This window comes from Neocloeon triangulifer, unplaced genomic scaffold (genome assembly GCF_031216515.1).
Source record: "Neocloeon triangulifer isolate White Clay Creek 2 clone unplaced genomic scaffold, ASM3121651v1 ptg000020l, whole genome shotgun sequence".
Lineage (NCBI taxonomy): Eukaryota > Metazoa > Arthropoda > Insecta > Ephemeroptera > Baetidae > Neocloeon > Neocloeon triangulifer.
In genome coordinates this window covers 745039-772113 of record NW_026775561.1, presented here as the reverse complement: position 1 = coordinate 772113, position 27075 = coordinate 745039, and the positions used below count along the sequence as shown (strand labels likewise).

At 38.7% G+C, this 27075-nt stretch overlaps 3 protein-coding genes across 9 annotated transcripts; 1 reads left to right on the top strand and 2 right to left on the bottom strand.

Annotated features, from left to right (window-relative positions):
• Positions 1-3: 3 nt before the first annotated feature.
• Positions 4-19218, bottom strand: LOC132203984 (myelin regulatory factor). 6 transcript variants are annotated; one of them, XM_059632171.1, is made up of 19 exons: positions 19099-19218; positions 7670-7763; positions 7495-7617; positions 7183-7262; positions 6881-7111; positions 6169-6373; positions 5834-5927; positions 5561-5739; positions 5259-5493; positions 4000-4347; positions 3146-3371; positions 2730-2829; positions 2595-2672; positions 2347-2545; positions 2153-2284; positions 2018-2102; positions 1114-1294; positions 876-1059; positions 4-342 (listed from the first exon to the last, which is right to left on the bottom strand). In XM_059632171.1, the coding sequence occupies exons 1-19, from the start codon at positions 19136-19138 to the stop codon at positions 259-261; spliced, it is 2898 nt and encodes a 965-aa protein (XP_059488154.1). In that variant the 5' UTR covers positions 19139-19218; the 3' UTR covers positions 4-258. The 6 variants fall into 6 exon arrangements, with proteins under 6 accessions (XP_059488154.1, XP_059488156.1, XP_059488155.1 ...); XM_059632173.1 differs by having other exon boundaries at positions 4000-4329; XM_059632172.1 differs by having other exon boundaries at positions 5259-5475.
• A 902-nt stretch (positions 19219-20120) lies between these two features.
• On the top strand, positions 20121-21916 carry LOC132203879 (ropporin-1-like protein). 2 transcript variants are annotated; one of them, XM_059632030.1, is made up of 3 exons: positions 20121-20219; positions 20498-20983; positions 21650-21916. In XM_059632030.1, the coding sequence occupies exons 1-3, from the start codon at positions 20151-20153 to the stop codon at positions 21914-21916; spliced, it is 822 nt and encodes a 273-aa protein (XP_059488013.1). In that variant the 5' UTR covers positions 20121-20150. The 2 variants fall into 2 exon arrangements, with proteins under 2 accessions (XP_059488013.1, XP_059488014.1); XM_059632031.1 differs by having other exon boundaries at positions 20174-20241.
• A 99-nt stretch (positions 21917-22015) lies between these two features.
• LOC132203878 (receptor-type tyrosine-protein phosphatase R-like) lies at positions 22016-26489 on the bottom strand. Its single transcript, XM_059632029.1, has 6 exons — positions 26419-26489; positions 25004-25095; positions 24709-24947; positions 23940-24384; positions 22841-23166; positions 22016-22306 (listed from the first exon to the last, which is right to left on the bottom strand). The coding sequence occupies exons 3-6, from the start codon at positions 24918-24920 to the stop codon at positions 22216-22218; spliced, it is 1074 nt and encodes a 357-aa protein (XP_059488012.1). The 5' UTR covers positions 24921-24947; positions 25004-25095; positions 26419-26489; the 3' UTR covers positions 22016-22215.
• Between the last annotated feature and the right edge of the window lie 586 nt (positions 26490-27075).

Here is a 27075-nt window from a genome sequence, read left to right as displayed (position 1 = left end):
CGATTAATTAAAAAGACAATTTTATTGATTCTCTACGAGGTACACGATAAAACTTAACAAATGACTGGTTACAATTGTGATATATTCCATATAATAATAATAATAATTAGCATTTGAATGTTTTTATACAATAATCTGGATTTAATAGTAGGAGCAGAGATCTTGTTTGTACACGTACGATGACTAAATGGTGCCGGCTATTGGTGCAGAGGGAAGGGGTGGAAAAATAGCTCGTCATTTATCACATCGGGACCGTCTTTATTCGGCGCACACTCGGTGCACATTAATGTTGACTTCCAGAAAGTCCGAGCCCACTTTGGTCGCCGCCGCTTTGCACACGTCCTGGAAATGGACAAATTTTTTTAAAAAGTCGGGCCAAATAATAACAGATTCGGCAGGCGAGAGTCGTGGATTTCTTCAGTAAAATCGGCTGAATATTTGAGTTTTGGCACACAAAGTTAACTTTCCTGGAAAAATGCAACTGAAGCTTTATCTTAAAAATTGAATACCTCAGGTTCTTTTTGAGGTACAGAAATGCGGCTGGAACAAAAATTTTCCTTTTTACCTCCTCTTCAACCCTGAGAGGTCGAATGATTCAGTGGTGAAAATACAAAAAAAATCTAGCAAAATATGCCACCTTTGATTAGGCTAAATTTTTTCTAAGATTCTTCTTTCAAGGAGGAACAATAAATTAAGAATATCTCCTTTAGGTTTTTTATAAATAATCTTTGATGTAAAAAAAAAAAACAAATGAATGTTTCCATTTTGCTTCAGTTCAAAATTAAGAAAAACTGCAAATTGTTTGTTCTTTTCTCATAATATTTTTTTTAAATCCACGACCAGCGCTTTTTGGCTTGAAAGCAAGGTTCACTCACGTATTGCAGGGAGGTGAGAGGCACCCTGAAGCGGAAGTGCGCCGAGACGGAGCGCGAAACGTCGAGCGTGAAGTGCTGAGGGGACACGGTGGGGCCGGGCGCCTCGGCCTGCACGCCCGGACACGGCGCCGCCTCCACCAGAGGCTCGCACTCCTCCACCGGCTCCTGCAGCGACGCCGGAAGCCTGTAAAAAAATTGATTTGGAACAAAAATTTTTGCATTTTGTTAAATTGATCACGTGAAGGAGAGGGCGAGGTGCGCGTGCGGGAGGTGCGCGCTCAGGGGCACCACCAGACTTGTGTTGGCCGCCACCCCCTGCAGACACTTGTCCACCTCCGAGGAATCGTGGTCGCAGAACGACGGCCCCAGAGACACGTTCAAGTGGCGTCCGGACAACTGGATTCCAAGCACTCCCAGTTCTACAATTGCAATTCAATTAGATTTTTACCAAAAGTTGAATGGATTTATTTAAATTATTAATTTACTTAATTAGTTTCCATCAAGTTAAGTATTGACCCGGAGCAAATTCAATTAGAATGCTGATTTTTTTTATTTGCCAGACAGAGAAAGAAAAGCTGAAAATCATTGTCTCAGAATCTCAATTTGAAATTTTTGGAAATTTAAAACAATTTCTTGTAAAACCCTACGCCAAAAATTCATATTAATAAAACAAAATTTAATAATTATTCCGAATTATCAATATTCTTTTAACCAAAACAATGTCTTACTATTCCCAACTTGTCTTTCAAAAACCAAGAAGAAAACGTGTCTCAGTCAATGAGAACCAAAGTTATTGGACTATTTCAGGTTAATTCAAAAATTAAAATCTCTATACAAAAACTCAAATAGAGATTCTGTCAGAAACAATTGAAGGAAATGATTTTCGCCTTCTGGTGGCAAAGTTTGTTTCAAAGGTTGAAAATTAGTCATATTTAAATTTCACAAAGGAAAAAGTTCTGGATAGCTTCCAATTCAAATAAATTCAGAATAAAAAAAAAATGCACAAATTTATTTTGATTTTGATCAAACAATGATATTTAAACTTTTTTCATTGGAAATGATTGTCATAATTAAAATCCAGAATGATCTGAATAACTTTTGATCCAATTTAGGAGAAAATTGTCAAATTTTATATTTCATACCAGAGAAAGAGAGTCCGTTTGTGTCATGGCTTGTTTCTCTGCGCCTTCTGCGAACCAAAACTTCATTGCTCGAACTTCGGAGCCGCTGAAATGAGGATTTTATAAAACTTGTCTTCTTTTCATAAAATTCGATACCTCTTTGACGGGAGGAGGGCTGCTGGTGCCCTTGGAGTACTCAGAGTCGAGTTTGTTGCTGCCGGGGGTGACGTCAAACAGTGTCCGAACGTCGTCCAGGTTCTCGTTGGCGCCCCCGAGGCAACAATAGACCTGCAAGAATAACAATTTTTTACGTATTAAATAATCAAATCAATTATCTCGGAATTACTGACCGGACAGGTTTTGTCAAGGCAGTCGGGCGGTTCGCCGAGTGGTTGGTGGACGGCGTCGATTTCGGCGTCCACCACGTTCTTGGTGGTGGGGGTGGGCGTCGCCTTCGAGGTGAACCAAACCATTGTTGGCGCCGACGCCACGCTCGTCAGTCGGGTCGGCCTGCTCGTCGGCCGCCGCGTCGCAGACAAAATCTTTTGGCTGCAAAAATTTCAATCAAAATCTAATCTTTTCTTAGGTATGTTTGTACCTGTACGAGTGCCTGAAGAGGTCGACGTCGCTCCGCTTCTGGTACTCGAGGAAGTAGAGAGTCGCCATGGCAACCAGGCTTTTAGATTTAAAATTAGTTTAATTTCATTACACATTTAATTAAATGAAAACTCACCAAAAGGCCATAATAAACATTAGCAGCATTAGGGTCACCTGGATCAGCCTGTTGGAGCACCAAAGCGACTCGTCAGGCGCCCTTCTTCGTTTTTGCGTCACTAAGCAACCAATTTTAATTTAATTAACGTGCCAAAGCCATTGAAGAATGGAGAGAAAAATTAACAGATATTTTTAATATCAATTTATTCTACCAGAATGTAAATCAATTTCATTATTTGCATTTTTAATTAACAAATACACGAAATTTCAATTTATATAATGTTGATTTTTCACCGTTATTGTTCTCATAATTTCATAATGAATTTAAAGGGGATAAATTTTATTGAAATTTAAGATTATCATAAACCTTACAAAAAAAAAGGAAACATTATCTTCCCAAATCAGAATCAGTGTAATTGACAATTAAATACATACCAGATCCGGCGCTGCTGAGCGAGTCTACCCGTTTGGCGCGCATTTTCTCGAGCTGACCGATTCTGGACTCGAGGTTGTCGGTGACCTTGCAGAGTTCCTTGACGGCGCCGAGGTTCTCCATGAAGATGCGGTCCTTGTTGACAACGAGGAAGTCGTCGATGCGGCGCCCGCTCGGCAGCACCACGGCCCCCGCCGAGCTCACCGCCTCGGGCAACACGCGTTGCACCTGCGTTCAAATCGCCAAAGTCAAAATTAACTTCGGTTTGCAGACAAGACAGATAGAAAATGACCGGGGCCGCAAAGAAATGCAAACTTTATAAACTTAAAATAATTTTATATTTATTATTAATTTACACATGCATACAAGACAAATAAATCACAACATTTAAAATTATAATCAAATTTTAAATAATTTAAAGAAACGTTAAAAATTATGAGCAGAAAAACATCATTTTTTTAACCTTTCCGCTATTACAACTTTTTTCGCTTTGGATTTAGAAGAAAATGTTAAATGCAAAAATTGTGCAAAATTAAATTTTCTACAAGTTTTGTTTGAAACATTTCTCCCTAAAATGATTTCCAAAACAGCTAGAGCTAAACCACCAATACAAAAATGATAAAATATTGACATTTGATCAAGCAATTGAAATTTTTGGCGCCAAAAATTTACTGATTTAAGTAAACTTGGTCAGATTTTGAAAGCTAATAAAATTTCCTATCGAGTGGCGTTGGTCTCATTTTTGTACAAGTTGTAGAAAAATTACTACAAAAATTCAAAAACTCGCCACCTTTCCAAGGTATGTTTCCCCTACATAGGGGAAAATATAAAAGGGGGAGGGAGAAAAGTACGATACCTCCTGGGCGATGACGCCCGTGTCCGCGGGCTGTCCGTGGACGCCGGCGTGGGCGCAGTAGTCTTGGGCGTAGCGGAAGTTGACGAGGCGCAGGAGCTGGACGTTGCGCAGCTGTTGGCGCGTGTCCGTCTCCACGATGGCCTCCTTGGCGCGCACGTCGCTCGGCTGCACCAGGTGGCCGGTCAGCTTGAGGTTGCCGTGCACGACCAGGGCCTCGTCCGGCCGGTCCGTGTTGACGCCGACGCGGCCAGCGTGGAACACCGAGTCCGCCGTCTGGCCCTTTTGCCACCCCAGCTCAACGTCGCTCTCAAACTGGCCGGGGTTTGACGCCTTCACGTTCGAGAAAAACTTTCAATTCAGTTCCAACCATTTTTGTTTTCATTAAAAAAAAAAAAATAAATAAAAAAATCTTCAGTCCTTTGATAAACTTTGGAAAAGTCAAAATTGCACCATAATCAAATTGATCGCTTGAAAAGTTAGCCGGTTTTTTTTTATCTAACCTCATTAGTTATTATATCCTTTTCTGAGGTCACAGGGGTTGATGAGCTTCGGTAACTTGTAAAGAAACATTAAAAACCGTGAAAAATAGGAATGAATTTTAATAAGAACAGCGATAACTCAGTTTCTGCTTCAGTTACGACAAAATGTCTATTACAAAAAGTGATTCTCTTGACTTTTTTTTATCGAACAAGGTATTGTTCATCCAGATCAAGTTAATAAGGTAATTGACCCCCATAGACCTCAGACCTTTAAAAAGGGAGCAACAATAATATTTTTGAGCCAACTTTGAAAGAAATTTGATAATGATGTATTAATCTATGATTATTTGTTGATATACCATTTAATAAGGTCCTAGGTCACGGGGGTCAATGACCTTCAGTGACCTGACCTGGATGATCAATACATATTTCGATAGTTAAAGTCACGAGGCTAACTTTTTTGTCATTAGAAATTTCATTGTAACTCTAAAAGAAATTAAGTTATCACCGTTTGCGGAAAAGTAATTTTACAAGTTTTTAAACTTTCATTGATATTGGATACTTTCAGTGACCGCCTTAAAATAAACTTTGATATTGAAATTATCTTTAATATCTTTTAGTTTATGTTTTTCTGCTAATCCCCGTTGAAACAATGTTACAAAAACTGTAGAATTTTGACCTTCGAAAAGTTGTCACGCCCCCTTTAAGGTTCGATTCCAATCAGAATCACACCTGTGGGGGTGCGCAGGACCAGGTCAGAGGGATAGGGGAGAGACTCACCCTGACGATGATGCGTTCCGAGGCCTGCGCCACGATGGGGTAGTCGCAGTCGCCGGCGCAGTGGGCGTGCAGGCCGACCACCAGGTAGAAGTAGCGCTGGTCAGGGTTCGGCTTGCCCTTCTTGCGCATGTTGTTGGACGTGGTCTCGCTGAAGTGCAGCCGGCCCACCGTGACCTTGGTCAGCTGCTCGGGGTGCAGGTCAACCCTGGAGCAAACACTTGGCGCTTTATTATTTCTGCGTTTCAAATTTCAAAAGAGGGAAAAAGTCGTAAAATAAAATTAGGAAAAAAATTGGTGCTCACAGGACGGGGTGGAAGGGTTTCTTGCTGCGGTCGCTCTGGCTCTGCTCGACCTTGATGGTCTGCGTGGGCGACTCGACCTTGACCCCGTAGAAGTGCAGGTGGAAACTGGTGATCTTCTTGAGGCCCTCGGCCGTCTTCACAAAGTGCGCCTCCCCCTGCAGCTGCACGTGACACGTGATCTGAACAAAAAACAAAAAAATTCAATAAAAATCGATCAAACTGGCCAGGGCGGTTGCCTAGCAACCCCCGTTTATTTGATGTTCGCCAACCGACCTGAAAGTGGTTTTTCTTCTGGCACACGAACGCGTCGTCGGCGTTTGAGAAGTTGAAGCCTTTGTCCGCGTCCACCCTGTAGTGCGGAACAGGACTGCAAAAATTTATTCAAAAATCATAATTAAATTAATGTTTATTTCAAAAATCGATTTTCTGATTTAAAGTCAAATTGTTGATATTATTTCATTCTTTAAAGCCACAGATTCATAAAAACATCATAAAAATTAAACCCTGAACACTTTGCAACACAATTAGTTAGAAAAAAAGACAATTACAACAATTGGATACTTAAATTAAATTTAGTTTAATTTAATTTGAATAAAAAGGAGACTCACAGTTCTTTCAACTCGTGGTCGCAGAGGGTGTGCCAGGAGGTCTGCTGGAAGGGTTGGAACCTGATGCACTGGTAGGCGCCGTCCAGGTAGCTGGCGTCGCTGCTCGCCATGTCAAAACTGTAGTCGTCCTGCGAGTCGAGCACGGTTGCGGTCACGCCCGTGTGGTTCGAACTCGAGTCCGGTGACAACTCCGGGGAGCATTTGACTGAAAACGTTCAAAAACAAACATTTTAAATTCCTAATTTAACCTTAACTCTAGCGAATTTTACCAAATTACTAAGATTCATTTTTAAGAGCACTCATTTTTTGTGTGATCGAAGTGAACAAACTTTTATGGCCTACGTTGAAATAGGCAATTTAAAAATAAGTTATTAATATTCTGAATGATCGTAAAATTTTAAGCATAATAAATCTTGTAAAAACACGATGTTACATTTACGAATGAAGAAAAATGATCTTTTTGTCCTAAACACTTCTGGTTTTGTACGTTGGTGGCGCTGCGAACTTTGAAAAATCAGCGATCGCAGCGCCACCAACGACCAAAAGCTGAAGCTGTTTGGAGAAAAGAGACAAAAATATTTTCCCGATTTGGAAATACCACATTATACGTTTCCACGAAATATAATCTGAATTTGGGAAACATGCAAAAAGAAGATAAGGGTTGATTTATCAATTCTCGACAAAATAATTTTTTTTTCTTTTTAAATCTTACCTGGTTCCTGCTTGACCTGGACGTTGTTGGCGCCGTCGGACAACTTCCTCTTCTTGGCCTGCTGCGATGGCTGCAGGGTGGTGTAGACGGGGTTGCTGAGCTGCTGGGGTACCTGGACGAGGGGGCTGGCGGCCGGCAGGGGGGCGGCCGGCGGCGGGAACAGCGAGGCGGCCAACTTGTACGAGTCGTGGATCAGCATGTCGGGCAACGCCATCGCCGTCTTGTTTTGCTCTTTTCCGACAAATCACAAATCAGTACATGTGGAGGAAAAATGAGAATAAGAAAAAAGAAGGGAAACTCACGTGGCGAGTGCGCCCCTTGCTCTTGGGGCGAGTACGGCGGCTCCGAACCAGAGTCGGGAGGGCTCTCGGGCAAGTTGTGTCTGAAGAAATTCATTCAGTTTCCCAAATAAAATATTTACAACAAGCAGATTTTTAAAAGATTATAATTAATTTGGAAAAATTGCAAACTTTCATGGTTTTAAATTTTTCATAAAAATGAAAAAAATTGATAAATTATTCTTGTAAAAAAAGTTAAATTGAATAACAATAAGAAATAGCATTTTCCCAAAGGAATAAATGTGAAAATAAATTTAGTAGAAATTTAGAACTCACGGGTGTGGAACAAAGGGTGCGTCGTGGTGAGGTTTGTAGACCGGGGGCGGCGGAGGCGGCGGGGGCACCAGCATTCGAGGCGCCACCACTTTCTCGTTGTTGGCCAGCGTGTCGGCAAAGTAGCTGAGCAAAATTCGTTAAGAAAAAAACTTAATGTGAGGTTAAAAGGGAGTACTTGTTGGAGGGGTCATTGTCCCCGTTGATGAAGTCCTCCAGCTGGCTGAAGTCCAAGGCCTCGTTGTCGATGCCGCCCACAAAATCAGCGCGAGCTACGACAAATGAAAAAAAAATCAGCAAAAATTGTCGAAAATCAAATTTGAGTGAAAAACGCTCATTTCGTCCAGGAATCATAACATTTTTGCCCTATTTCTAAAATATTTACATGCCAGACCAAAATTATGATTTCTTTTTATATTTCCTTCTTTCTTAGGTAAAAAAAATTACCTTCCAAAGTTACCATATTTTTATTTTTTAAATAGTTTGAGCTAAAACCTCATTTTTCAACATTTCCGTATTAACAACTTCCGATGATTTGCAATTAGAAGAAAATGTTTAATTCAAAATGTATGCAAAATTAAAATATCTTTAAGTTTTGTTTGAAGCATTTTTATCCAAAATAATTTTCACAGAATCTACAGCTAAAAAACCATATAAAAATGAAAAATAAATTGACCTGTGATCAAACGATTGAACTTTTTGGCGCCAAAAATTGTCCGATTTAAGTGAATTGATCATGTTTTCAAAGCTAAATAAATTTCCTAACCATTAATTTTGATCTCAACATGAGACTCTCAATGTTTGTACAAGAAATAGAAAAATTACTACAAAAATTCTAAAGGTAATTTTAGAAAATGTGTATTTATTTTGAATATTAAAATTTGGAACTGGCATGACTTTTTTTCTTTCCTTGACTAATTTTTATCAGAAGAAAAAAACATCAAAAAGGAAAAGTTCGTCGTAATTTTGATTATAAAATTGATTTCCCCATTAAAAAAATCTAAAATTGCACAACAAACTTGAATTGATTTTGATTGCTCAGCAATTTAGTCGCCGTGTAGGTTTTGAAAGTCTCAAGAGAGAAATAAAATTAATGCGCGGGGGGCGATCGAGGTGGGCGCACGCACGAGTTGCCCCTGGAGACGAATTTGCGCACCACCCGCGGCGGCCGCGTGTCCGCGCGCAAAACAAACATGCAGCAGCGGGGGTTGCAGCTTGATAGGGGTGGTCACCCTCCATTGGTCAGCCAATGGACGCGCCCCGCACCCGCGGCCTTCCTTCCGATCGACCCGCGCCACAGCCCCCTCGGCTGACCTCCATCTTTGCTGGTCACCCCTGCCGTAATCGATTGACCCCTGCCCTGCCCTGCCCTGCCTGCATGGAAATTCTCACATCTTTTGCGCCGCAATTTGCAGCCATTTCTATCACACCAGCAGCCAACTTTTCTGCTTCGATACAATATTTCCTTTTGAATTGGAAAAGAACAAGTCAAGGACTTGCTAAAGCAGGAACAACAATTATTTTGAGAACAATTTTTAGTAAAAACTCAATTTTTTGTTTTAATGAATTTAAAGCTTCTATGTTTTTAAAAATCTTCTAATTGTTAAAAGTTTGTTGAATTCACTTATCAATTTTATATAATCAATCACATTTCTTTTTAGCTACATTTTCTTGCAGTTTATACCAATTTTGCAAAAAATTTAACTTGGAGATTTGAAAAAGGAAAAGGCGGAAAAGGATTATTAAAAAACTTCTGAAGTTTCGGTTCTTCTCTAGAAATGGAGAGTTTAACTTTAGCTCAAAACACATAAACACTTAAATTTTAGATTTTGTAAATAAAGTTTCTCATTCATTTGTTTTAAATCATATTATTTACTTTCAAAGAAAACTTACTTTGCTGGTGGATAATTTTTAGATTATATTAAATTACTTAAGTTAATGAATGCTTATTATTTTAAGAAACGTTCCTCACTATTATCTACTCAAATTATAATTTAGTGCTTGACAAAAAGGGAAAGATTTGCAAAATTTCAAAACCTTTTTACTACCGAAACTGGAAATATTAATTTTATTTTATTATGAATTTGAAAGTTTTTGCTAAAAATTTCATTTCCAAACCTGATCCCATAGCAACGGTTTTGATTGAATTTTTTTCCCAGTAAAACTCGTTGCAAAACAAGCATTATTAAGTTATTTCGCTTGATGCAAAAAATCGCAAGTGAATGTTGGGTAAACATTATAATATTTTGTTGTGAGATTAAAGATGGAGAGCGTGGATCGAATTGACAAAAGAATGGACCCGCGATCTGCAGCAATTCGGAAGGCAAAGTTCACAAAGTTCTGAGGAGGAAAGCAAGTGAAATTGCAGGCGAAAAAAGCTAGGGAGGAGGTGCATTAGCGTGGGAGAGAAAGCCCATCTCCGCGCGCGGTCTTTAATCGCCGCCGCTTTGTCACGCGCTATTTAGATCTGCCGATTCGATCCGTTTGTCCTCGGCGATCGCCCTCAATTCATTTCATCTATTCACAGCACAGACGAAACAAAACGCGCGGAATTAATACAAAAAACCGGGAGCTCACGATAAACGTTGCAAACAGAACAATTTAGATCGGATTTGGAACCTTCGAGAATCTTGAAAATCAAAAAAGAAACTTGAATTGTGGACTGAAACTTTTTAAAAATCAATTTGAATTAATCTGCGGATTAAACTTGTAAAATTATCCATTTTTTTACAAATTCATTTAAATTCTCATTTGTATTATTTTCTAAATTTTGATCCTTTTATTAAGAAATTCTGATCACCATTTTTATTTAAAATTAAAATTATTGTCAAATTCAACAAATAAAATTGAAACTGCAGACATTTTAGAAAAAGGAAAATTAAAAAGATTAACATTTTTACAAATTAATCTAAATTCATAAAAATATAATCCAATAACACTTTTGATTCTTTATATTGAAATTATTATTCAAAATAGGGGGTAAAGAAAAAGTATTGATTTTTATTTGTGTAAAGAAAGTAAAGAGAGCTCGTTTTTCGTTTGAAACAAAAAAAGTAAGAGCACTTTTGTGAGCAAAAGTGAGCGCGTTTGTGAACTCGATGAGACGCGAGACACTCGAATTTGCAGCGAATATAATAAGAAAGAAAAGAGGTGAAAAACGAGTGACACTGTTTTGCTTGATTTCACGCTGAAAAATCAATCCGCGCTCGCAGCTTGAGAGGGAAATGGGCCAGGGCATCGCAAAGAAGAGCGTTTTTAGCGTCAACGCGAAACGGAGCGTGGAGATTTCAACGACCGAATGCAAAAAGGAAAAAAGTCGGAAAGAAGGAAACATGCACTCTTTTAATTGGTTAATGTTAATTAAACTCAATTTGTTTTGGTGCAAAAATATGACCAAAAGTTTTATGCAAATTTTTTCAATTTCTACATTTTTATAAGTTTTGTTTTATCTTGAAGTTGAAACTTTTTAAATAAAATTCGGATTTGCGTCTTCCTGATCTCGGAAAACTTTACTTTTAGAGCAAAAATTTAAATATTTTCCCCCTTTAAGACCAGAAAGTTATTATTTTTAGATATATCAAATGCTTTTTAAATGCAAAAAAAAAGAATTTCATAATAAATTGGAAAGTTAAATACTCCAATTAATCATTCCCTTAAAAAACTAGATTAAAATCAATATTTCAAAGGAAAATTTCATTCAAGCATTATTTACCAATTTTAAAGAAACATTTGGATTTTGTAGTTTTTTTTGAAGGACATTTGATCCAGTAATTTTATTTCAATCGAGTGTTTTAAGCCGATTTTTACTTGAAATTAAAATTAATTTTAATTCGCTAGTTTGAAATTTCACTTTAGTCACTTTTTTGGTCTTTTAAAGAAATTCAATTGAAATATTTCTCTGCAGACCTGTTCGGGGGTTGCGAGGGTTGTGTTCGGGGGCGCGTCGCTGCTTGTCGTCGTCGGGGGCGGCGGGGGCGGCGGGCAGCTCGTCGAGGCTCCACACGTGGTACTCCATGGCGGTGCGCCTCGCGACTGATCCTTCGCCGGAGGCCGCGGGGGCGACGCCGCCGCCGCCGCCGCCGCCCCACCACCGCACTCGCCCCTCCCTTTATTATTTATTCCCTTTTTTTGGCTTGTTGAGCTTTCGACGCGCATTTGCATTTAAGTGCGGCTGCTCGTTGCTTATTATGCCCTAATTGTTCTTGTAGATTTCAGTCCCGAAATGACACACGCGAGGGCAATTTGCCATTTTCTTGCTTTTATATTAATTCATTTTTTTTTGCTCTTTTTCGCGCGCCGTCGGCAGCAAAGAGCGCGTTTTTCGGCTCGGCTGAATACAAAACAAAAGGAACAAAAATGCGCGCAGCCATCCAATCAATCAAATTCCTTTCCTCCGACGTCTTTAAATAAATGACACAGAAAATTCATCAAGATCAACATTTCTATTGAAATAAGAGAGGGAAGAAATTGGCCAGTTAATAATGAAGAACAAACTAAACTTGCTTAAAATTATTTTAATTGATTGAAAACTTTTGGAATTGCTTCTTCGAAATTTCTGTTTATATTCTTCGGGCTCTGTTTTCCGGGTTTTATTGAAGTTTTTGATCAATTATTAAAAACAAAAGATGAGTTTTATGACTCTTGAAAAATTAATTTCTGAATTAAGAGTAAAAAATATGTTGTTATGTATTTCATTCTTGAAAGCCAATATTTTCATTTACAGTTTCAGTAAAAAGCACGTAAAAATATCTCCAAAATTCTGTTCTTTCTTTTATCTTTTAAAATATTTCAAACTTCAATTGTAAATCTTCAATTCTTTTGGAAAATTCGTTGATGCAAAAAACCGTTTTCAAATACAGTTTCCATTATTAATCATACATTTTTTGGAGTTTTTGCAATCTTTGAATAGAACATTTAAAAATGAAACATTATTTTCAGTTCTGAAATTATTATTTTATAAATTTGCCTCAATTTACATTATTTTATTTGAATACTTGGAATATTTCTCCATCGAATCTATCAACATTCATTTCTTCCGTCAATTTTGTGGTAAAGATTATATTGTAGGAAATTCTCATAAGAATCATAATGTTAATTTTTTCAAAAATTAAATTCTTTCAGGTTCTTTATTGAATTCAATTATTCTGTTGCTCCCTCCTTGGAATTGAAATCATTTTCTAATCAATGCTATGTAATGAAGAAAAAAAATAGCAAAAAAAATCACTTATAGTTCATTGTTTTGAAATTATAAAAATTAGATTTTTTTTAACTATTTAAGTACATTTTCTTTAATAACATTTTTGAAAAGTTTTGTGTTGAAATTAATAACAAAGACCTTAAATTCAATTAACAAAAAAAATGATATTTTCCAGAACTATGTTTCTCACCCTGACAAAATGATTAAAATTTAAAAATAAATGCGTCCTCATTGCACATATTTCAACGGTGCAATGCAGGTGGCGGAGTAGTTTTTGAAACGCGCATTGCAGCTTTTTTCCTCCGCAGCCGGCCGACGAATAAAGAAGGGCAATAAAAATTCGGAAATTGCAGCCATGACGGTCAGCAAATCAGCGAGAGAAACACAACAAAAGTCGCGCGCCGCGGCCGATTATTCAAAACGCGCGCGGCGTGTTTACGACGCGTTTAAAGGAAGGAAAAAAAAACAAAAACTCGCTCAGTTGACTCGGCAATTTGGCCCCGCGGGTAATGGAGAAGCAAAGGGAGGCAAATTGGCCGGAGCACGCACCCTGCAGGTTCACGCACTCACACCTGCCCACCCTCGCCGCCGTTCCCAAACCAAAAAGAGAGGAAAAGTAAACGATGAAATTTTCCATTCCCTCGGGAGAAGAGAAAGACCAATTTATTCGGCTCGCACGCAAATAAAAATACTTCTTTGTACAAACTTTTGAATCTGAATAAAAGTTTAAGCAAACTTTCACAACTTTTTCAAATTAAGACAAAAATTTGAAGGCAAATTGCAAAACTAACTGATTCATTTATTAATTTAAAACAAAATGAAAAATAATAAATTTATATGGAAATGTATATTTGACATTTTGTGGGGAAAATTTACCATACCAATAATTTTGTATTTGTTTGGATTGAATTTCTCTTGAAATTTAAGTTTTATGCGTTTTCTAAAAACAATCACGCTAAATTTGAAGAAAGGCTAATTCTTAGAAATTGTTTAGTCTTTCTTTTGTTTCCTGCACTTTGTATTCGTTAATTTTGGAGCGGCTTCTCGAATGATCGGCGAAAAAGAAAGAAAAGAAAGTCGACGACTGCGATTTGACAGAAAAGGACGTCGCATCATTAAGCACAACATTATTATTTTCTTTCAAAAAGTGCCAAAGATAGGAATCTGACATTTAATTTCTGCACCCCTTCGATCGCATCACGCAAGAGCTAAAAGCATCCACCTTACTTAGAAAAAAACTAATTTATATCTTTCTTATACTTTTTGTCCTCGATTATTATATTTTTCGTGCTCTCTCATTAGAAATTCAAATTGGTTTTGTGCTGGCGAAACAAATTGGAGAGACCGTTGCAGGCCGCAGGTGCTGCGCGAGGGGGTGGGTCAGCTGGGGGCGGCCGGGGGCGGCCACGCGTGACATCGAGTGCGGCGCTAATTGTCTGGATAATGCAACGATCAAATCGCGCACAAACAACAAAAAGGTTAAACACGCGTGCTTATCTTAAACGACGTATCCGTGTTTGTTTTCTCGCTCCAATCTTTCGCAGATCGTTATCTTTGTTTTAATTGCGATTGTCAACAGGTCGAACAAAACATTTTTAATTCATGGTATAAAAGTGAAAGTTTGAGTAGTTTTTTTACTGTATTTCTTTCATCAATCAATCATTACGGAATTATGTAAATCTTTATAACTTTAATTGAATTTATTACACATTAGCAATTTAAATAAAATGTTTATTCCTCTAATTATTTATTTGCTGTTCAATTTTGAATACCTTAATTTTGAAACCCTTAATTATCTCCAGTCATACTGGAATTTTAAAAATATGCAGATTTTTCATTACTTGGATAATTTAAGAACCAAAATCATGAACTATTCTGATACTTATTAGTAGAAATCAATTAAACTTAAAGAGCTCAAAAATTAGCTTCATTTTCTCGGGAAAAAAAATATTGCAAAAACCCACATTCTTCAACCTTAAATATTTCAAAAATTTACGCCAATTTTCTGTTTACCATCTTTAAGAGTTTTTGTGGCGGATTTTGCTGCCCTGAGGTGGTTCCGTCCTCTTTAATCAAAAACTTTAATACCTGAACTTTTTGCAATTGTCATGATTGTTTCCGTATTAAATTAATTTATTTTTTGAATCAATCAAATGTATTTGAAAGATTGTTTCCGTGCAAAGACAAATTGCCGCGGCTGTCGGCGTGATGCTCATTAATAACAGAATTTGATTTTGACACCCTGGGAGAGAATCGAGACGAAATCGTTCCGAGGTGATGAATTAATTTCGCTCCGCGAGAGAAAGCTTTTCTTTTGCCTTTTAATTGGAGCAAAGAAGGGAAACAATGTTTTCCGGGTCGTGCATCGGTCGAAGGGAATAAAAAAAAAACACGTGTGAATAAATAAACAAGAACAAAATGCGTGACCCGCACTTGTCGATTGCAACGAGAAATAAAAGACGTGCACTTGCGCTGGGCGTTTTTCAACTGCGCTGAATCAAGATTTATAAATCGCGCAGCTTTGATTCCATCTCGTGCGATGTTTTAGGGCTGAACGGTAGTTTCGAATAATCGCTCGTAATTCAATTGAATATGCATCTCGTGATTTCCATATTTTACATTAAATTATTGTATTATATTGCTGCAGTTTCTATTAAGCACACGAGAATCTAAATCATTCCGGAACAACAAGAGAAAAGTCGACTCAAAAAACGCGATCATGTGAACAGAAATTGTGGAAAAGAATTTGTTAGAAATTTCAATAATATTTGCAAATGAAAAAAATGAATCTGCTAAAATTTTAATTAAAATCTGATATTTCTGCTTTGAAATTTTCCCAATTATATTTGGGCCAGCAAAGTAATTTCCATTGGCCTGAAAGTAAATTTTATTAAATTAATAAAAAATTGATTAATCAAAAATAATTTTTTAAACAAAAAAAGACCTAGTAAATGATGTAATTGAAAAGTTTCAAAAATTTTTAAGGCTAAAACTATCCTCTGGAGAAGATCTTTCAAACTATGTATCACACTCATGGTTCAGGTCATTTAAGGTCAAGGGTCGCACTGACCTCTGACCCAAGGTCACCTAAGGTCAATAATATGCACGACATTCAATTGGTCTGGTCAAGACGGACATGTTTTGTCATTACCAACATTTGTCTAAAACCAACGTTAATCAAGTTATCAACGATTTTATAAAATCCACGCTGGGGCAAAAATCCGCGTTTTTTAATCTTTGAATTTTTTGATAAATTTGAATAAAAATGATCATAATGTAATATTGACATATTTATGTTACGTAAAATTTCACGAGGAATCGAATTGGTAAGTTAAATTTGACTTTTAGTCTAATACACGTACTGAAATATGATTAAAGATTTTGATTTTGAAATGAATGAACTTGAACTTCAACCTTTGACCTTGATATTAATTTCCAATTGTAGAGATCGACGAGACAAATTCAGTCGCATCCAGATTTTTATTCTAGGACCAACGGGAGCCGAAATAATTAATTTTATTGAAGTTTTTTTTTTTAAATCTCCTGTAATGTTGAAAATTTTATAAATAGAAAAAATTCTGATGTTTTCTTTCAAATTTGAGCCTAGCAGAATTTACAAAAAAATTAAATAGAACGAAAAGATTGAACAAAATTATTGCAACAATAAAAATTTCAAAGAAATTCCCGATTGTCACATTTGCAGTGAAATTGACGCATTGTTGGCTGAAATTTTCAAATCGCCGCCGAGAACTTTGTCTGCAGATGGACATTTCTGAGGTAAGAAGTTATTATCCGCGGCCATTAGCGATTAATCAGCGTGTGTGGGTCGAGATTTTCTTTCCCACGGCCACCTTTTTTCCACTCTTGATACTTTCGCTCGCGCCTTGGTCGTGGCTGACGCGAGCCTCACGCTCGCCAAACAGATTCGAATTTGAAATTCCTTCTTGTGCGACGACAGCATTTCCATATGAATCGTGAATGAAACGGGCAAAAATGTTCCATGTCGGTTGGAATAAAAACGGAAATCGAAGTCGTCGGAAAAAACTACCCGAGTTATACATTTTTTTTTGTTCGTTAAATGCTTCCGTGATTTATTTTATTTCCCATATCGCCACAGCGCCATGGAGACGTTTTTTATCGTTTCCATCGCTTTATACATTCCATTTTTTCTGCCCTTGGTCGATATTCTTTTCCACCAACTCCATTTTTTTATGCTAAACAATGAATTTTAGCAAATTCAATCAAAATAAAGAAATAAAAATGTTGAAATTTTTAAAGGAAATTTGATTGATTTGTTCTTTTTTTACTATAAAAAATTCAAGAAGCGACCGTTATTGGGGTTGCTGCGTGTATAATTGAGTTTTTGAATTCCAACAGCGGCAATAATGGAGGGGGCGGTCGTTGGTGAACAAAACAATAATTTGCATGATGAGCGATTTCATTATTATTATTATGGGGACGCGCGCTGAGAAGTCGCATGTCGTTTTATTTACGGCCTGTCTCGAATCCGAATCGCGTGCCCAGATTAACAATTAAAAATTAAATGCGCGCCGGCAAAATAAATTTTACCAAAATGTATAATATGAATTCTTTCCCCCAACCCCTTCGCTCGGACGAAATTTCGTTAATTTTTTCTCGTCCCCCAGCTAAACAAAACTTGTCGCCATTAGTTACATGAAGAATGAATAACTTTTCGGTGTTAATTTTATTGTTATAATACAACCCATTTTCATGTTTATTGTGTTATCTGAAAAAACGCGACGAAAAATTTTGCTGAAAACTCAAAACAATTTAATTATTCTTCTAATCAAAGAATTTTCATGAAACTCCAGTCTCTTTGAAAGAAAATAATCTAATTATATCGAAAGAAAGAAAGCTAAATGTTTTTTTTTTTATTATATAAATTTAATGTTTTTCTTTTTAATAACACAAAATATTAAAATTCAATTTTTTTGTAATTTTTCATATCTAATGAACTGTAGAGTTAAATTTGATAAACCTTTTAGAAAGAAACAATCCTCAAGATAAACATTTTTTTGCACAAATTTGCTCCAATTTTTAATTAAAAAAAGCCTTGTTATTTCCAATGTTTCTTTTAACAAATATATTAGCTTAAAAATATAAAATTTTTCAGCTTATCTCTTTCATTAAATACAAATTGAAGATATATCGGTTCGAAATAAAATAAAAATTCCTATTTCAAACCATAAAGATTTTTCTCATTTGAACATAAAAAAACCGTTTTAAATTTGGGATCAATTTTTAAATGAATTTGTAGAAAGCTTGATTTGCCTTGAGAATGAATTGTTTGTAAGAAATCGTTGGGTTTTTGGGGCTAAAATGATGTTTATTTTTAGATTAATTAATTAAATGGCTTGTCGCGTGTTGAAATCTCCCTGATGAAAGGGGTGGCCTGCGCGCGCGAGTGAATGACACAATCATCCCCCTGCAGATATAATTAAATTGACCGCCCTTTTATATACGAAAACGCGCAACACACAAATTATCACACGAGTTTCTTGTTTTCGACAAATTAATCATCGTTGTTGACGAAAGTCGCGGAAAACAAAGCGGATTTTTCACAATGGAATTCGACAAAAGAACTAGAAAAGCTATTGTTGGGCTTTTTGAAAGGACTTTCGTTTCCATTAGGGAGACACGCAACAATGCGAGAGAAAGAGCCAAAATCGATCGCCAACAATCAATCTTTGACAAAGTTGAAAAGAAATTTTGTTGAGCGCCGCTTTAAGTTGGCATCTGGATATTGTATGCATTGTCAAGAGATATGGCCAGATCGGATAATTACGAGAGCAACTCACAAGGTCGCGCAGGCCTCACTTTTTAAACACTCAGTCGATTGCAAATGAATCTTTCTTCTTAGAAATTAAAAAATAGAAAAAAGTACTAAATTTAAATTTTCGTCCTTTGATATTTTAGATCAAAATTTTATTTTATTTAAATCAAAATTATTCATTAATGCTCTTCAACCTTTCCTTAGTCCCATAAATTACCCCTATTCTAATTTTATCAATTAAAATACTTAATTGTTTTTTCTTTAATTTCTTTTTTAAACTCCACAATTTTTACTGCTTCATCCTTCATGGCAGGCGGAACAAAATTGGCAAAATTGCACGCAGAACGAAATTATGTAATTAACTTTTTAGTATTTTGGACCTTTCGGGAAACAGTGCCTTCCCCCTCCACCGAAGCGTGCCCCTGAAGAAGGGTCGACCCCTGAAAACAACCCCAGCATTCAAATCTTTTCCGCATATCGCTTTCTTGTTTCGCCCTTTTTCCAGGAGGTTTGAGGACGATGAGCGAGAAAGGTTACCGCCGATCGTGCATGAGCACCGCGCACGCCTCTCGTTTCGGCCGCCCCCACCGCCCCCGGCGCCACCCCCGACACTCACCGATGGCCTCCTGCAGGGCGGCGTCGGCGCTCAGCTCCATTTCGGCATCTCTCGTCCGATCGTGTCGCGCGGCCGAATTCGATTTCGTTCTTTTAGGCAGGGTCCGCCTCCAATTAGCGGTTGCGCCGCTCGCCGCCAGAGGCGCCACCTCGGCGATCCTTCCGAAGGTCTCCATTCGAATTTTAAGCGCCAACCACGCGTGCCACTTGACCAAATCATGCAGAATTGTTTGCTGCATCCGATTAAAAACGTTTGAAACTTCCGAAATTTCATCAATTGATCTCAGTAAGAAAACTCTTCAGCAAAATACTTCAAAATATAATATAGTGAAAAATTCAGGAAATTACAGGGGCTGAATTATTCCACTTTCATTCTGTTTTTACTAAAAACATTTTAGCAAATAATTTTCATAAAACCAATTATTTTCAACAAAATGATTCATTTTCAAAAATATGATTAATCAATTATTGCTATTTATGATTATTTTTTTACCGTAAATATATTTTCCTTTTTAAACAATATAATTTAATATTATAAAAATGAATTTCTTTAATCAAAACAAAACTGAATGTTTGTCTTTATTGCATCAAAATTAAAAATCTGATGACTTTATATGGACCAAATTTGAATTATAATTGGCATTTGTCGCGCTATCTGATGAAGGAAATGTAAAAAAATATTCATTTATAAATTAAAAATTTGAACAATTGAATGCTGCTTCTTGCGTTGAAAATTTGAGACTTTCATGTTAAAAAAGTGCCTCGTATTTACTGAATCTTTTCAACATAATTTTGTTGCGACGCTCCTCTGAATTAACTACTTCTGAATAGTTCTCGCCTTATTCACCACGAATTTCTCCATATTTCACAAGAAAATATATAAAATATACAAATTTAGAGTTAATATTGAAGGCCGAAGCGTTTTATTCTTATATTTAGGTCTCTCTAGTCGCTGGCTATGCAAAGTCTCTGTTCAAATTTCACGGCGATGTTACCATGACTACTCTTGAGCCAAACACGGAGCGAACGCGCGGTGATCAATAGGGGGTGCGAATGTGGGATTACCAGTTTGCCAGGGACAACCCGATCTACTTCTCTCATCTTTTTGTCGCCTATTTGAAGGTTGGTTCACATTTTTCAAAAGGTACACTCGAGGCACTTTAAAAACGCAACAAAAAATTTCCTACAATATCATTGAAAATAGTTCAACTGCGAACATTTTTCTTACGAGATCAATATTTATTTATACCTATTGATTTTGTCAATTAGATTTTGGTAAAATTTTCATCAAATTTTGAGGAAAAACTTAATTTGGAAATTTCCCACAAGTATAAATTTGAACTTTCAATTCTTCCCTCACGTGTACTTAATTAAAACGAATGTTGGCGGAAATTTTACAGGGAATGGTGCTGTCCGAGGAAGAGGCTGGGGGCAGGGGGGTGCAGCGCGTCTTCCCGCGGCTGAAGACGCAGGAGGAGGAGGAGCGGTTGGCGTCGCAGCGGCTGGCGGTGCCGCCGCCGCTGCCGCGCATCCTCAAGGAGTTCACCAAGGCGGCCATCCGCACGCAGCCCTACGACCTGCTGCGCTGGGCCGCCGCCTACTTCGGCGCGCTGGCCGTCGGCCTCGAGCCGCCCGTCAAGGAGCGCCTCGAGTTCCCGCCGCTCGACGCCCCCGGCGGCCTCACCCCCGGCTACCTCAAGGTCGTCCACCGCCAGCAGGCCGGACGCCCCGACGTCCAGCGCCGAGACCTCGAGCGCCGCTGGCAGGGCCTCTGCCTCGGCGCCGACGCCCTGGACGCCGTCTGGGCCCTCGCCGCCCCCGACCCCCACCACAGGGAGGCCCCCTGGCTCCACGTCGTCGCCGCCGCCAGTGGAATCATCTCACAGGTGCAAACACTAATTCCAAATTTGAGAGATCATATTTCCAAAGGTTATTTTCACTGCTTTACCCTTCCGAGAGGTAAAAATTCACCTTTTTTTGTAAGGTTTGATTTTTTGTATTAATTTTTCTATTCCTTGCACAACATGAGACCAACGTCAATCGATAGGAAATTTGATTAGCTTTCAAATCTTGATCAAGTTTATTTAAATCAGACAATATTTGGCGCCCAAAAATTTTAATGTTTTAAGAAAGGTTGAAATTTCGTCCTTTTTTTAAGGTTTTTTCGCTCTAGCTCTTACGGAAATCATTTGAGAGAGAAATGTTTCAGACAAAATTTGTAGAAAATTTAATGTTCCACACTTTTTGTAATTAAAATTTTCTTCCAAATCCTAAGCAAGCAAAGATATAACAAAGGGAAAGCTAAAAAATGACGTTTTCTTATGTTCTGGCGCCAAAAATTATCCAATAATCTTTGAGAGGTTTTTAAAGCTAATTAAATTTCCTATTAATTGGACTTCATGTTTTGTGCAAGAATCAGAAAAATTACAACAAAAATAAAATTTCACCACCTTTCGAAGGTTTAAAGATTTATGGCCTTAGGTCTCAGAAAATGTATGGATGATGGAAAATTCAAAATTTTCTTAATTAATTTTTTCAACTTTTGCTTGCAGTCGCCGCTGCAGACGATGGTGCTGGTGTGCGAGACGCTGACCTCCGAGCCAGAGGGCGCGTCCGCCTGCATCCCGATGGCCACCTTCGAGCCGCTCTACCTGTTTGTGGCGCGCCTGCACCACCCGGAGCTGCCCGGCATCGGGTCTGCCCTCGGCGCAGAGGTGACCACGCCCCTTTTGGAGCACCTGAGGGCCGTGGCCGCCGAGCAGGGCGGAAACGTCACTCCGAGGAATCTGGCTCACTTCAACTGCCCCAAGCTTTATTGAATTACCAACACAAAAATAGATATATTTTGAGAGTCTGAGACCGACTTTGTTTAGATTATTTTTTGCTTCCTTCTTACCGACTTAATCAGATTTTCTGAGTTTGGTTTTTCTACACAGGGGAGGCGTTTTTACTCTGCACATATTTTATACACTTATCAGTTAGTTTGGCCTAAGTACAAAACAAAGGAGGTAGAAAAATAAAAAGAGACAACACGGGCTGCTGAGATCCAGGCACTGTGGGGCCTTGAGTAATTGACGTACTGTGTGTGTGTGTGTGTTGATTAATTGGTTGGTGTTTTCTAAGCGTCCTCCGGGGGCAGCGAACGCTCAAACAGCGCCAGCGCCCGGTGGATGAATTCGTACTGTTCTCCCGTCTGCACCATGCCGCCTCTGTAAGAAAATTTCAAAATTAATCCAAAATCTTTTCAATTTTCAAATTTCGTGAAATAAAAAGAGGCAAGTGATTCTGGATGAATTTGAAATCATCTTGAAAAACCATGTATTCTATTTCTTAAATACGGTGATTTTAATATTCATTCATCATTAAGAAAGATCGCTAAATTTTGAGCAAATTAAGATAAGAAAATTCCAAAACGTTACCTCAGAATCGCAAGAAAACAAATTGATTGATTCGCGCTTTTTCCGTCAATTTGGTCCAAAATCTGAAGTATTTTGACCAAATTGGGGAAAAAAACAATAAAGTTCTCTTATTTTTCTTCGCGTGAATTTTTCAAATCACGTTTTCTTCTGACGTGAGAGCGACATTTTTTGGAATATTCACAAGGTATCCTCAAAATTAGGCGATCTTTCTAGATACAAAGCAAAAGTTCACCGGAGTTAGTTTTTAAGAGTTGATATTCGCTTTTCCCGCCAAAATCTCTTATCATGACCGAGTTTGGTAAAATTTAACTAGTGAAAAATGACCTGTCCTGGCGCATGGAGCAGACAATGGCAAGGACGTCGACCGAGTGCTCGACGCGGAGTTGCTGCATGCCGAGGGCGACGGCGATGAAGCAGCCGGTGCGGCCGATGCCGGCGCTGCAGTGGACGACGACGGGGCCGCGGCCGCGCATGCGCACCTCCTCCACGTGCTCGGCCATGGCCACCAGCGGCGCCGCGTCCTCGGGCGCCTTGTGGTCGGGCCAGTCGGTGAACCAGAAGTGCGGCAGACGCAGACGCTGCGCGCCGCGACGCACCTCCAGCTGCGTCACCAGGAAGCCCCGTTGGTGCTCACACCCCAGCCACCGCACCTGCAGACAAAATAAATATACTCATTGTCAGTTTTCCCGCACACAATTTACACTGTTTGTGTGAAGAGAATAGAAAATTTTAATTTTCAATTGTATCTTGTAAAACGTTAATTTCCATTTTTTGTTAATTTGGTTCATTTTGAACCTTAGTTCGCATCCTTCACTTTGATGGAGATGATTTCAGATTTAAAGTGGATGTCAACACAATTAAGGTATTATTTGGTCGTTCATTCAGATTCTGACCAAAAAAGCATTTAATAATAGGTGGAATTAGGATTATAAGCCAAATTTATTGGCGAAAGCAGTAATTTTCTAATTAAATTGAAGATAATTATTAACTACGGTGGTATATAATGTAAATAATGGACCGTTAAAAAGTTGAGGCCACAAAAAGGAATGGATTGGTGACCAAAAAGGTCGAGGTCACTGCCAGATTAGCGCAGAAAATTACGAATTTATAATTTAAGCGATCTGATTGGCTGGAAAATTTTCCCCAATACTTAATTCCTATTAGATTTTTCTTTAAAATACTCTGTGTGACACGTTGTTAGAAAGGTCAGGTCATGAGGAATTGATTGGTGACCAAAGAAGTCAGGTTCACTGTGAGATTTCGGCAAAAACGGCGTTTTTATGAATGAAGCGATCTGATTGGCCAAAGATCACCCCCCACCACCAAATTCAAATTTGTTTTAAAACATCAAGTGTGACACATCGTTGGAAAGGTCAGCTCAGGAGGAATTGATTTGTGACCAAATCATATTTTTTTTAAATACCTGAATGTCACCAACGTCGATGCGGGGCTGGTGGTGGTCGGGGAGGTACCGCTCGCACTTGGGGCGGCCCTTTTCCCGCAGCTTGGTGATCATGACGAGGGCGGCGGCGGCCTCTTGCAGCACCATGGTCCAGAAGTCGTGCAGGGTGTGCGGCAGCGGGCCCTGCGTGGCGACGAAGGCGCGCGCCTCGCCCGCGTTGCCGCGCACGTAGTTGGCGTTGATGTAGGCGGCGAGGGGGTCCTGCTCGTGCAGCAGCCGCACGCGCGAGTGCTCGTTCGGCAGCACGCACCGGTACCGGTTCTTGGGGCCGCTCCCGCTCAGGCCCGGCCGCTCCGGGATGTTGGACGGGATCTCCCAGAACTGCGCGTGCAGCGCCCGGGCGTCGCCCAGGCACCCCCGAAGTCGCGCCCGGCTCAACCGACAAGACGCCGACGCCAAAAGTGCGCTGCAAAAAAAAAAAAATTAAAAAAAAATCAATTTCTAATAAATTTGTATTATTTTGCTATTTATCCATATTTTATGACTAAAATTGAATTGGAATTAAACTTAATTGTAAGAAACTTTTGAGATAGTAAATTTTCAATTCAAACATTCAAAAATCTCACTGACTTCATCAAATTATTTCATTTTCTTTGAATTTTATTATTGTTATTATTTTTTTTAAATTGTTATTTATAAACAAAAGTAAGGTTATTTGATAAATTTCTGTAATAAATTTGATGAATTTTGGCAGAATTAAAAAAAAAATAGCGCTAGATTGGATGTTGACCTTTGAGGAGGAGGGGCAGCAGCCTGGGCAGGGTGCAGGTCGATGGTGAGGCTGGCGCTGGAGCCCCTCCTCTCGAGGAGGCCGCGGGCCCTCGAGGGCCGCGGGGCGGGCGCCAGGGGCGAGTCGGGGCAAGAAGAGGGCCGCTCCCTAGAGGGCAGCATTTCGGGCGGCCACGCCAGCCGCCGCCTCGTCACCACGGCGCTGCCGGCCATGGCGGCCGCGGCCCACCCGACGACCTTCTGCGAGAATCAAAAAATTAATTCAAATTTTTGAAAGAAAAAAAAATTATACAAACCGCTGAATGGTGACGAGGGCGGGACGCGTCGGACAAAAGCAAACCGGAGCAAGAGTTTGGCCGAGGAGAAAAACGGTCCGCGCAACTCACATCTGCAAAAAAAGAAGAAAAAACAGACACGTTATCAAAATGATTGCGGCCGTCAAACTCCACCCTCCGCTTATCAAATTGCTTCTTATCAAAGCGAGCGAGGCACCTTTTGCTGCTTTTGCAAGCCCAAGCAAAATCTTTTTTCAGAGAAAAAAAAACACTTCATAAAAAAACTAAAATTTATAGTGTGAAACAAACTGGGGTTCAGCAGAAATGAATTAATTTGTCCACTTAGATTTTGTGATGATCCTCAAACCGAATGTGAAAAGAGGAAACGTGTCAAAACAAACAAACAAGCAATAAAATCAAGGAAATCCGCTCCAAAAACGAGTGAAAACAAAGGAAAACCGCGATCGAAGACGCGTTTGGCGACGGAAAGTCCGAAAGTGACGTTGGCGCCGAACGGACACTCACCATCTCCTCCTGACAGAGGCCCCAAATTTGGAAAATTTCGGCCGAAAGTCGAGCTCGGAAAAACCCATCTAGTGTTTTATTTTGTTTTGCTGCAAATTATACCGGTTTTCATAAATCACAAGGTACCGGTTTCATTTCTTATGCTTTTACACACGACGGTTTTAAATTGGAAAGATTTTCGGTTTATACCGTGAAACGTTCTTACCGGTTTTTACGTGAATTTTAAAGAAACCGGTTTATTAACCCAGTTTTCCAAAAGCGTTCGTTTTTGAATGGGAATGAGAACAATTTAAACCGCGATGACTCGCGGTTAACGGTTATTTTCAATTTAAAAAACCGTCTTGCAAAATTGATTGAAAGAGTTGAAGTTTCATTAAAATTAAATACTGAGTTCAAAAATTAGATTGTTAACAAGTTTGATTTAAATATTTACTTTTTTTAAATCTGCATGTGCTATTGATTTAAAAAAATAAGCCAAAAATGTATAAAAAAAATTTAAATTTATATAATTGCTATAAAGAAAACAATATATAACATTTATTGATATTTATAATGTAAATTTTTTTCTGAGATGCCAAATTTTTATTTCAAGTAAAATGTAAAATTTTTGTGAAAATTATTGGGAAATAAATTGATTCACGTCTGGAATGTGCGGATCTTGAATGAAATTGAAAATAAATCAGAGAGGTAAATTTGAATAAAATAGGGGTAGGTGAAATGCCCCCTGCGTGGGCCCCCTGAATTCCTCCCCAATTAAAATACGCACCCCGGAAAGCTGAATATTGTGCGTTTTCTTCAGCAGATCGAGGATTTAGGGCGCGCGGAGGCTGCCCCTAGAAAAGCAGGGTGGTGCGGAGTTTTATTGCAGGGTCGTGTGTTGGCGCCGCAGGGTCAGGGTGGAACACACGTACCTGAGGGTGCGAGATCTGGCGAGGGGCGAAGCGAGAGCTGAAGCGAGCGAGCGAGCGAGGGTGGCTGGGAACTTTTTGCTCGGCGGCGCGGGTCCTGCGCACTTTCATTCATCTTTTCCACCCCCGCCCCCTCCACCCCCCACACAATCGAACGGGGTGCAGTCCATTGAGGGGCGACCCCTCCCAGCGAAAGCGCCCGCGGCCACCCCTGCCAGTCCAAAATCCACCCGGCCAAATCTAGCAAAATGCAATTTTTATAAAAACTTTTATTTCATTTAAATTTAACATTAAAAATTAATTCTGCTTAAATACGTGCAAAAAATTAACATTTTTAGTGAGCAAAACTTTTTATTTTAATTTAATTTTCATAATTCTGAATCGCATGCTCAAAATAAGAAGATACATCGATGACATCGATCTCTTTCCAAATTTACAAACTGTTTTTCTAATTAAAACAATTCAATTATTTCTGTGTTGATAAAGATTCCAATTTTTTTTCTTTTAAATGAAGAAATACAAAATTAAGAATTAATTTATTTTAAAATAACAAATTGGTTTCTACTAGCTCATGGTGAGATTCAATGAGAATCAATCATTGCTAAGCAAAGGAGGATTATGTTTTTATTTTTATGTTTTTTTTAACTAAAAAATAAGTCT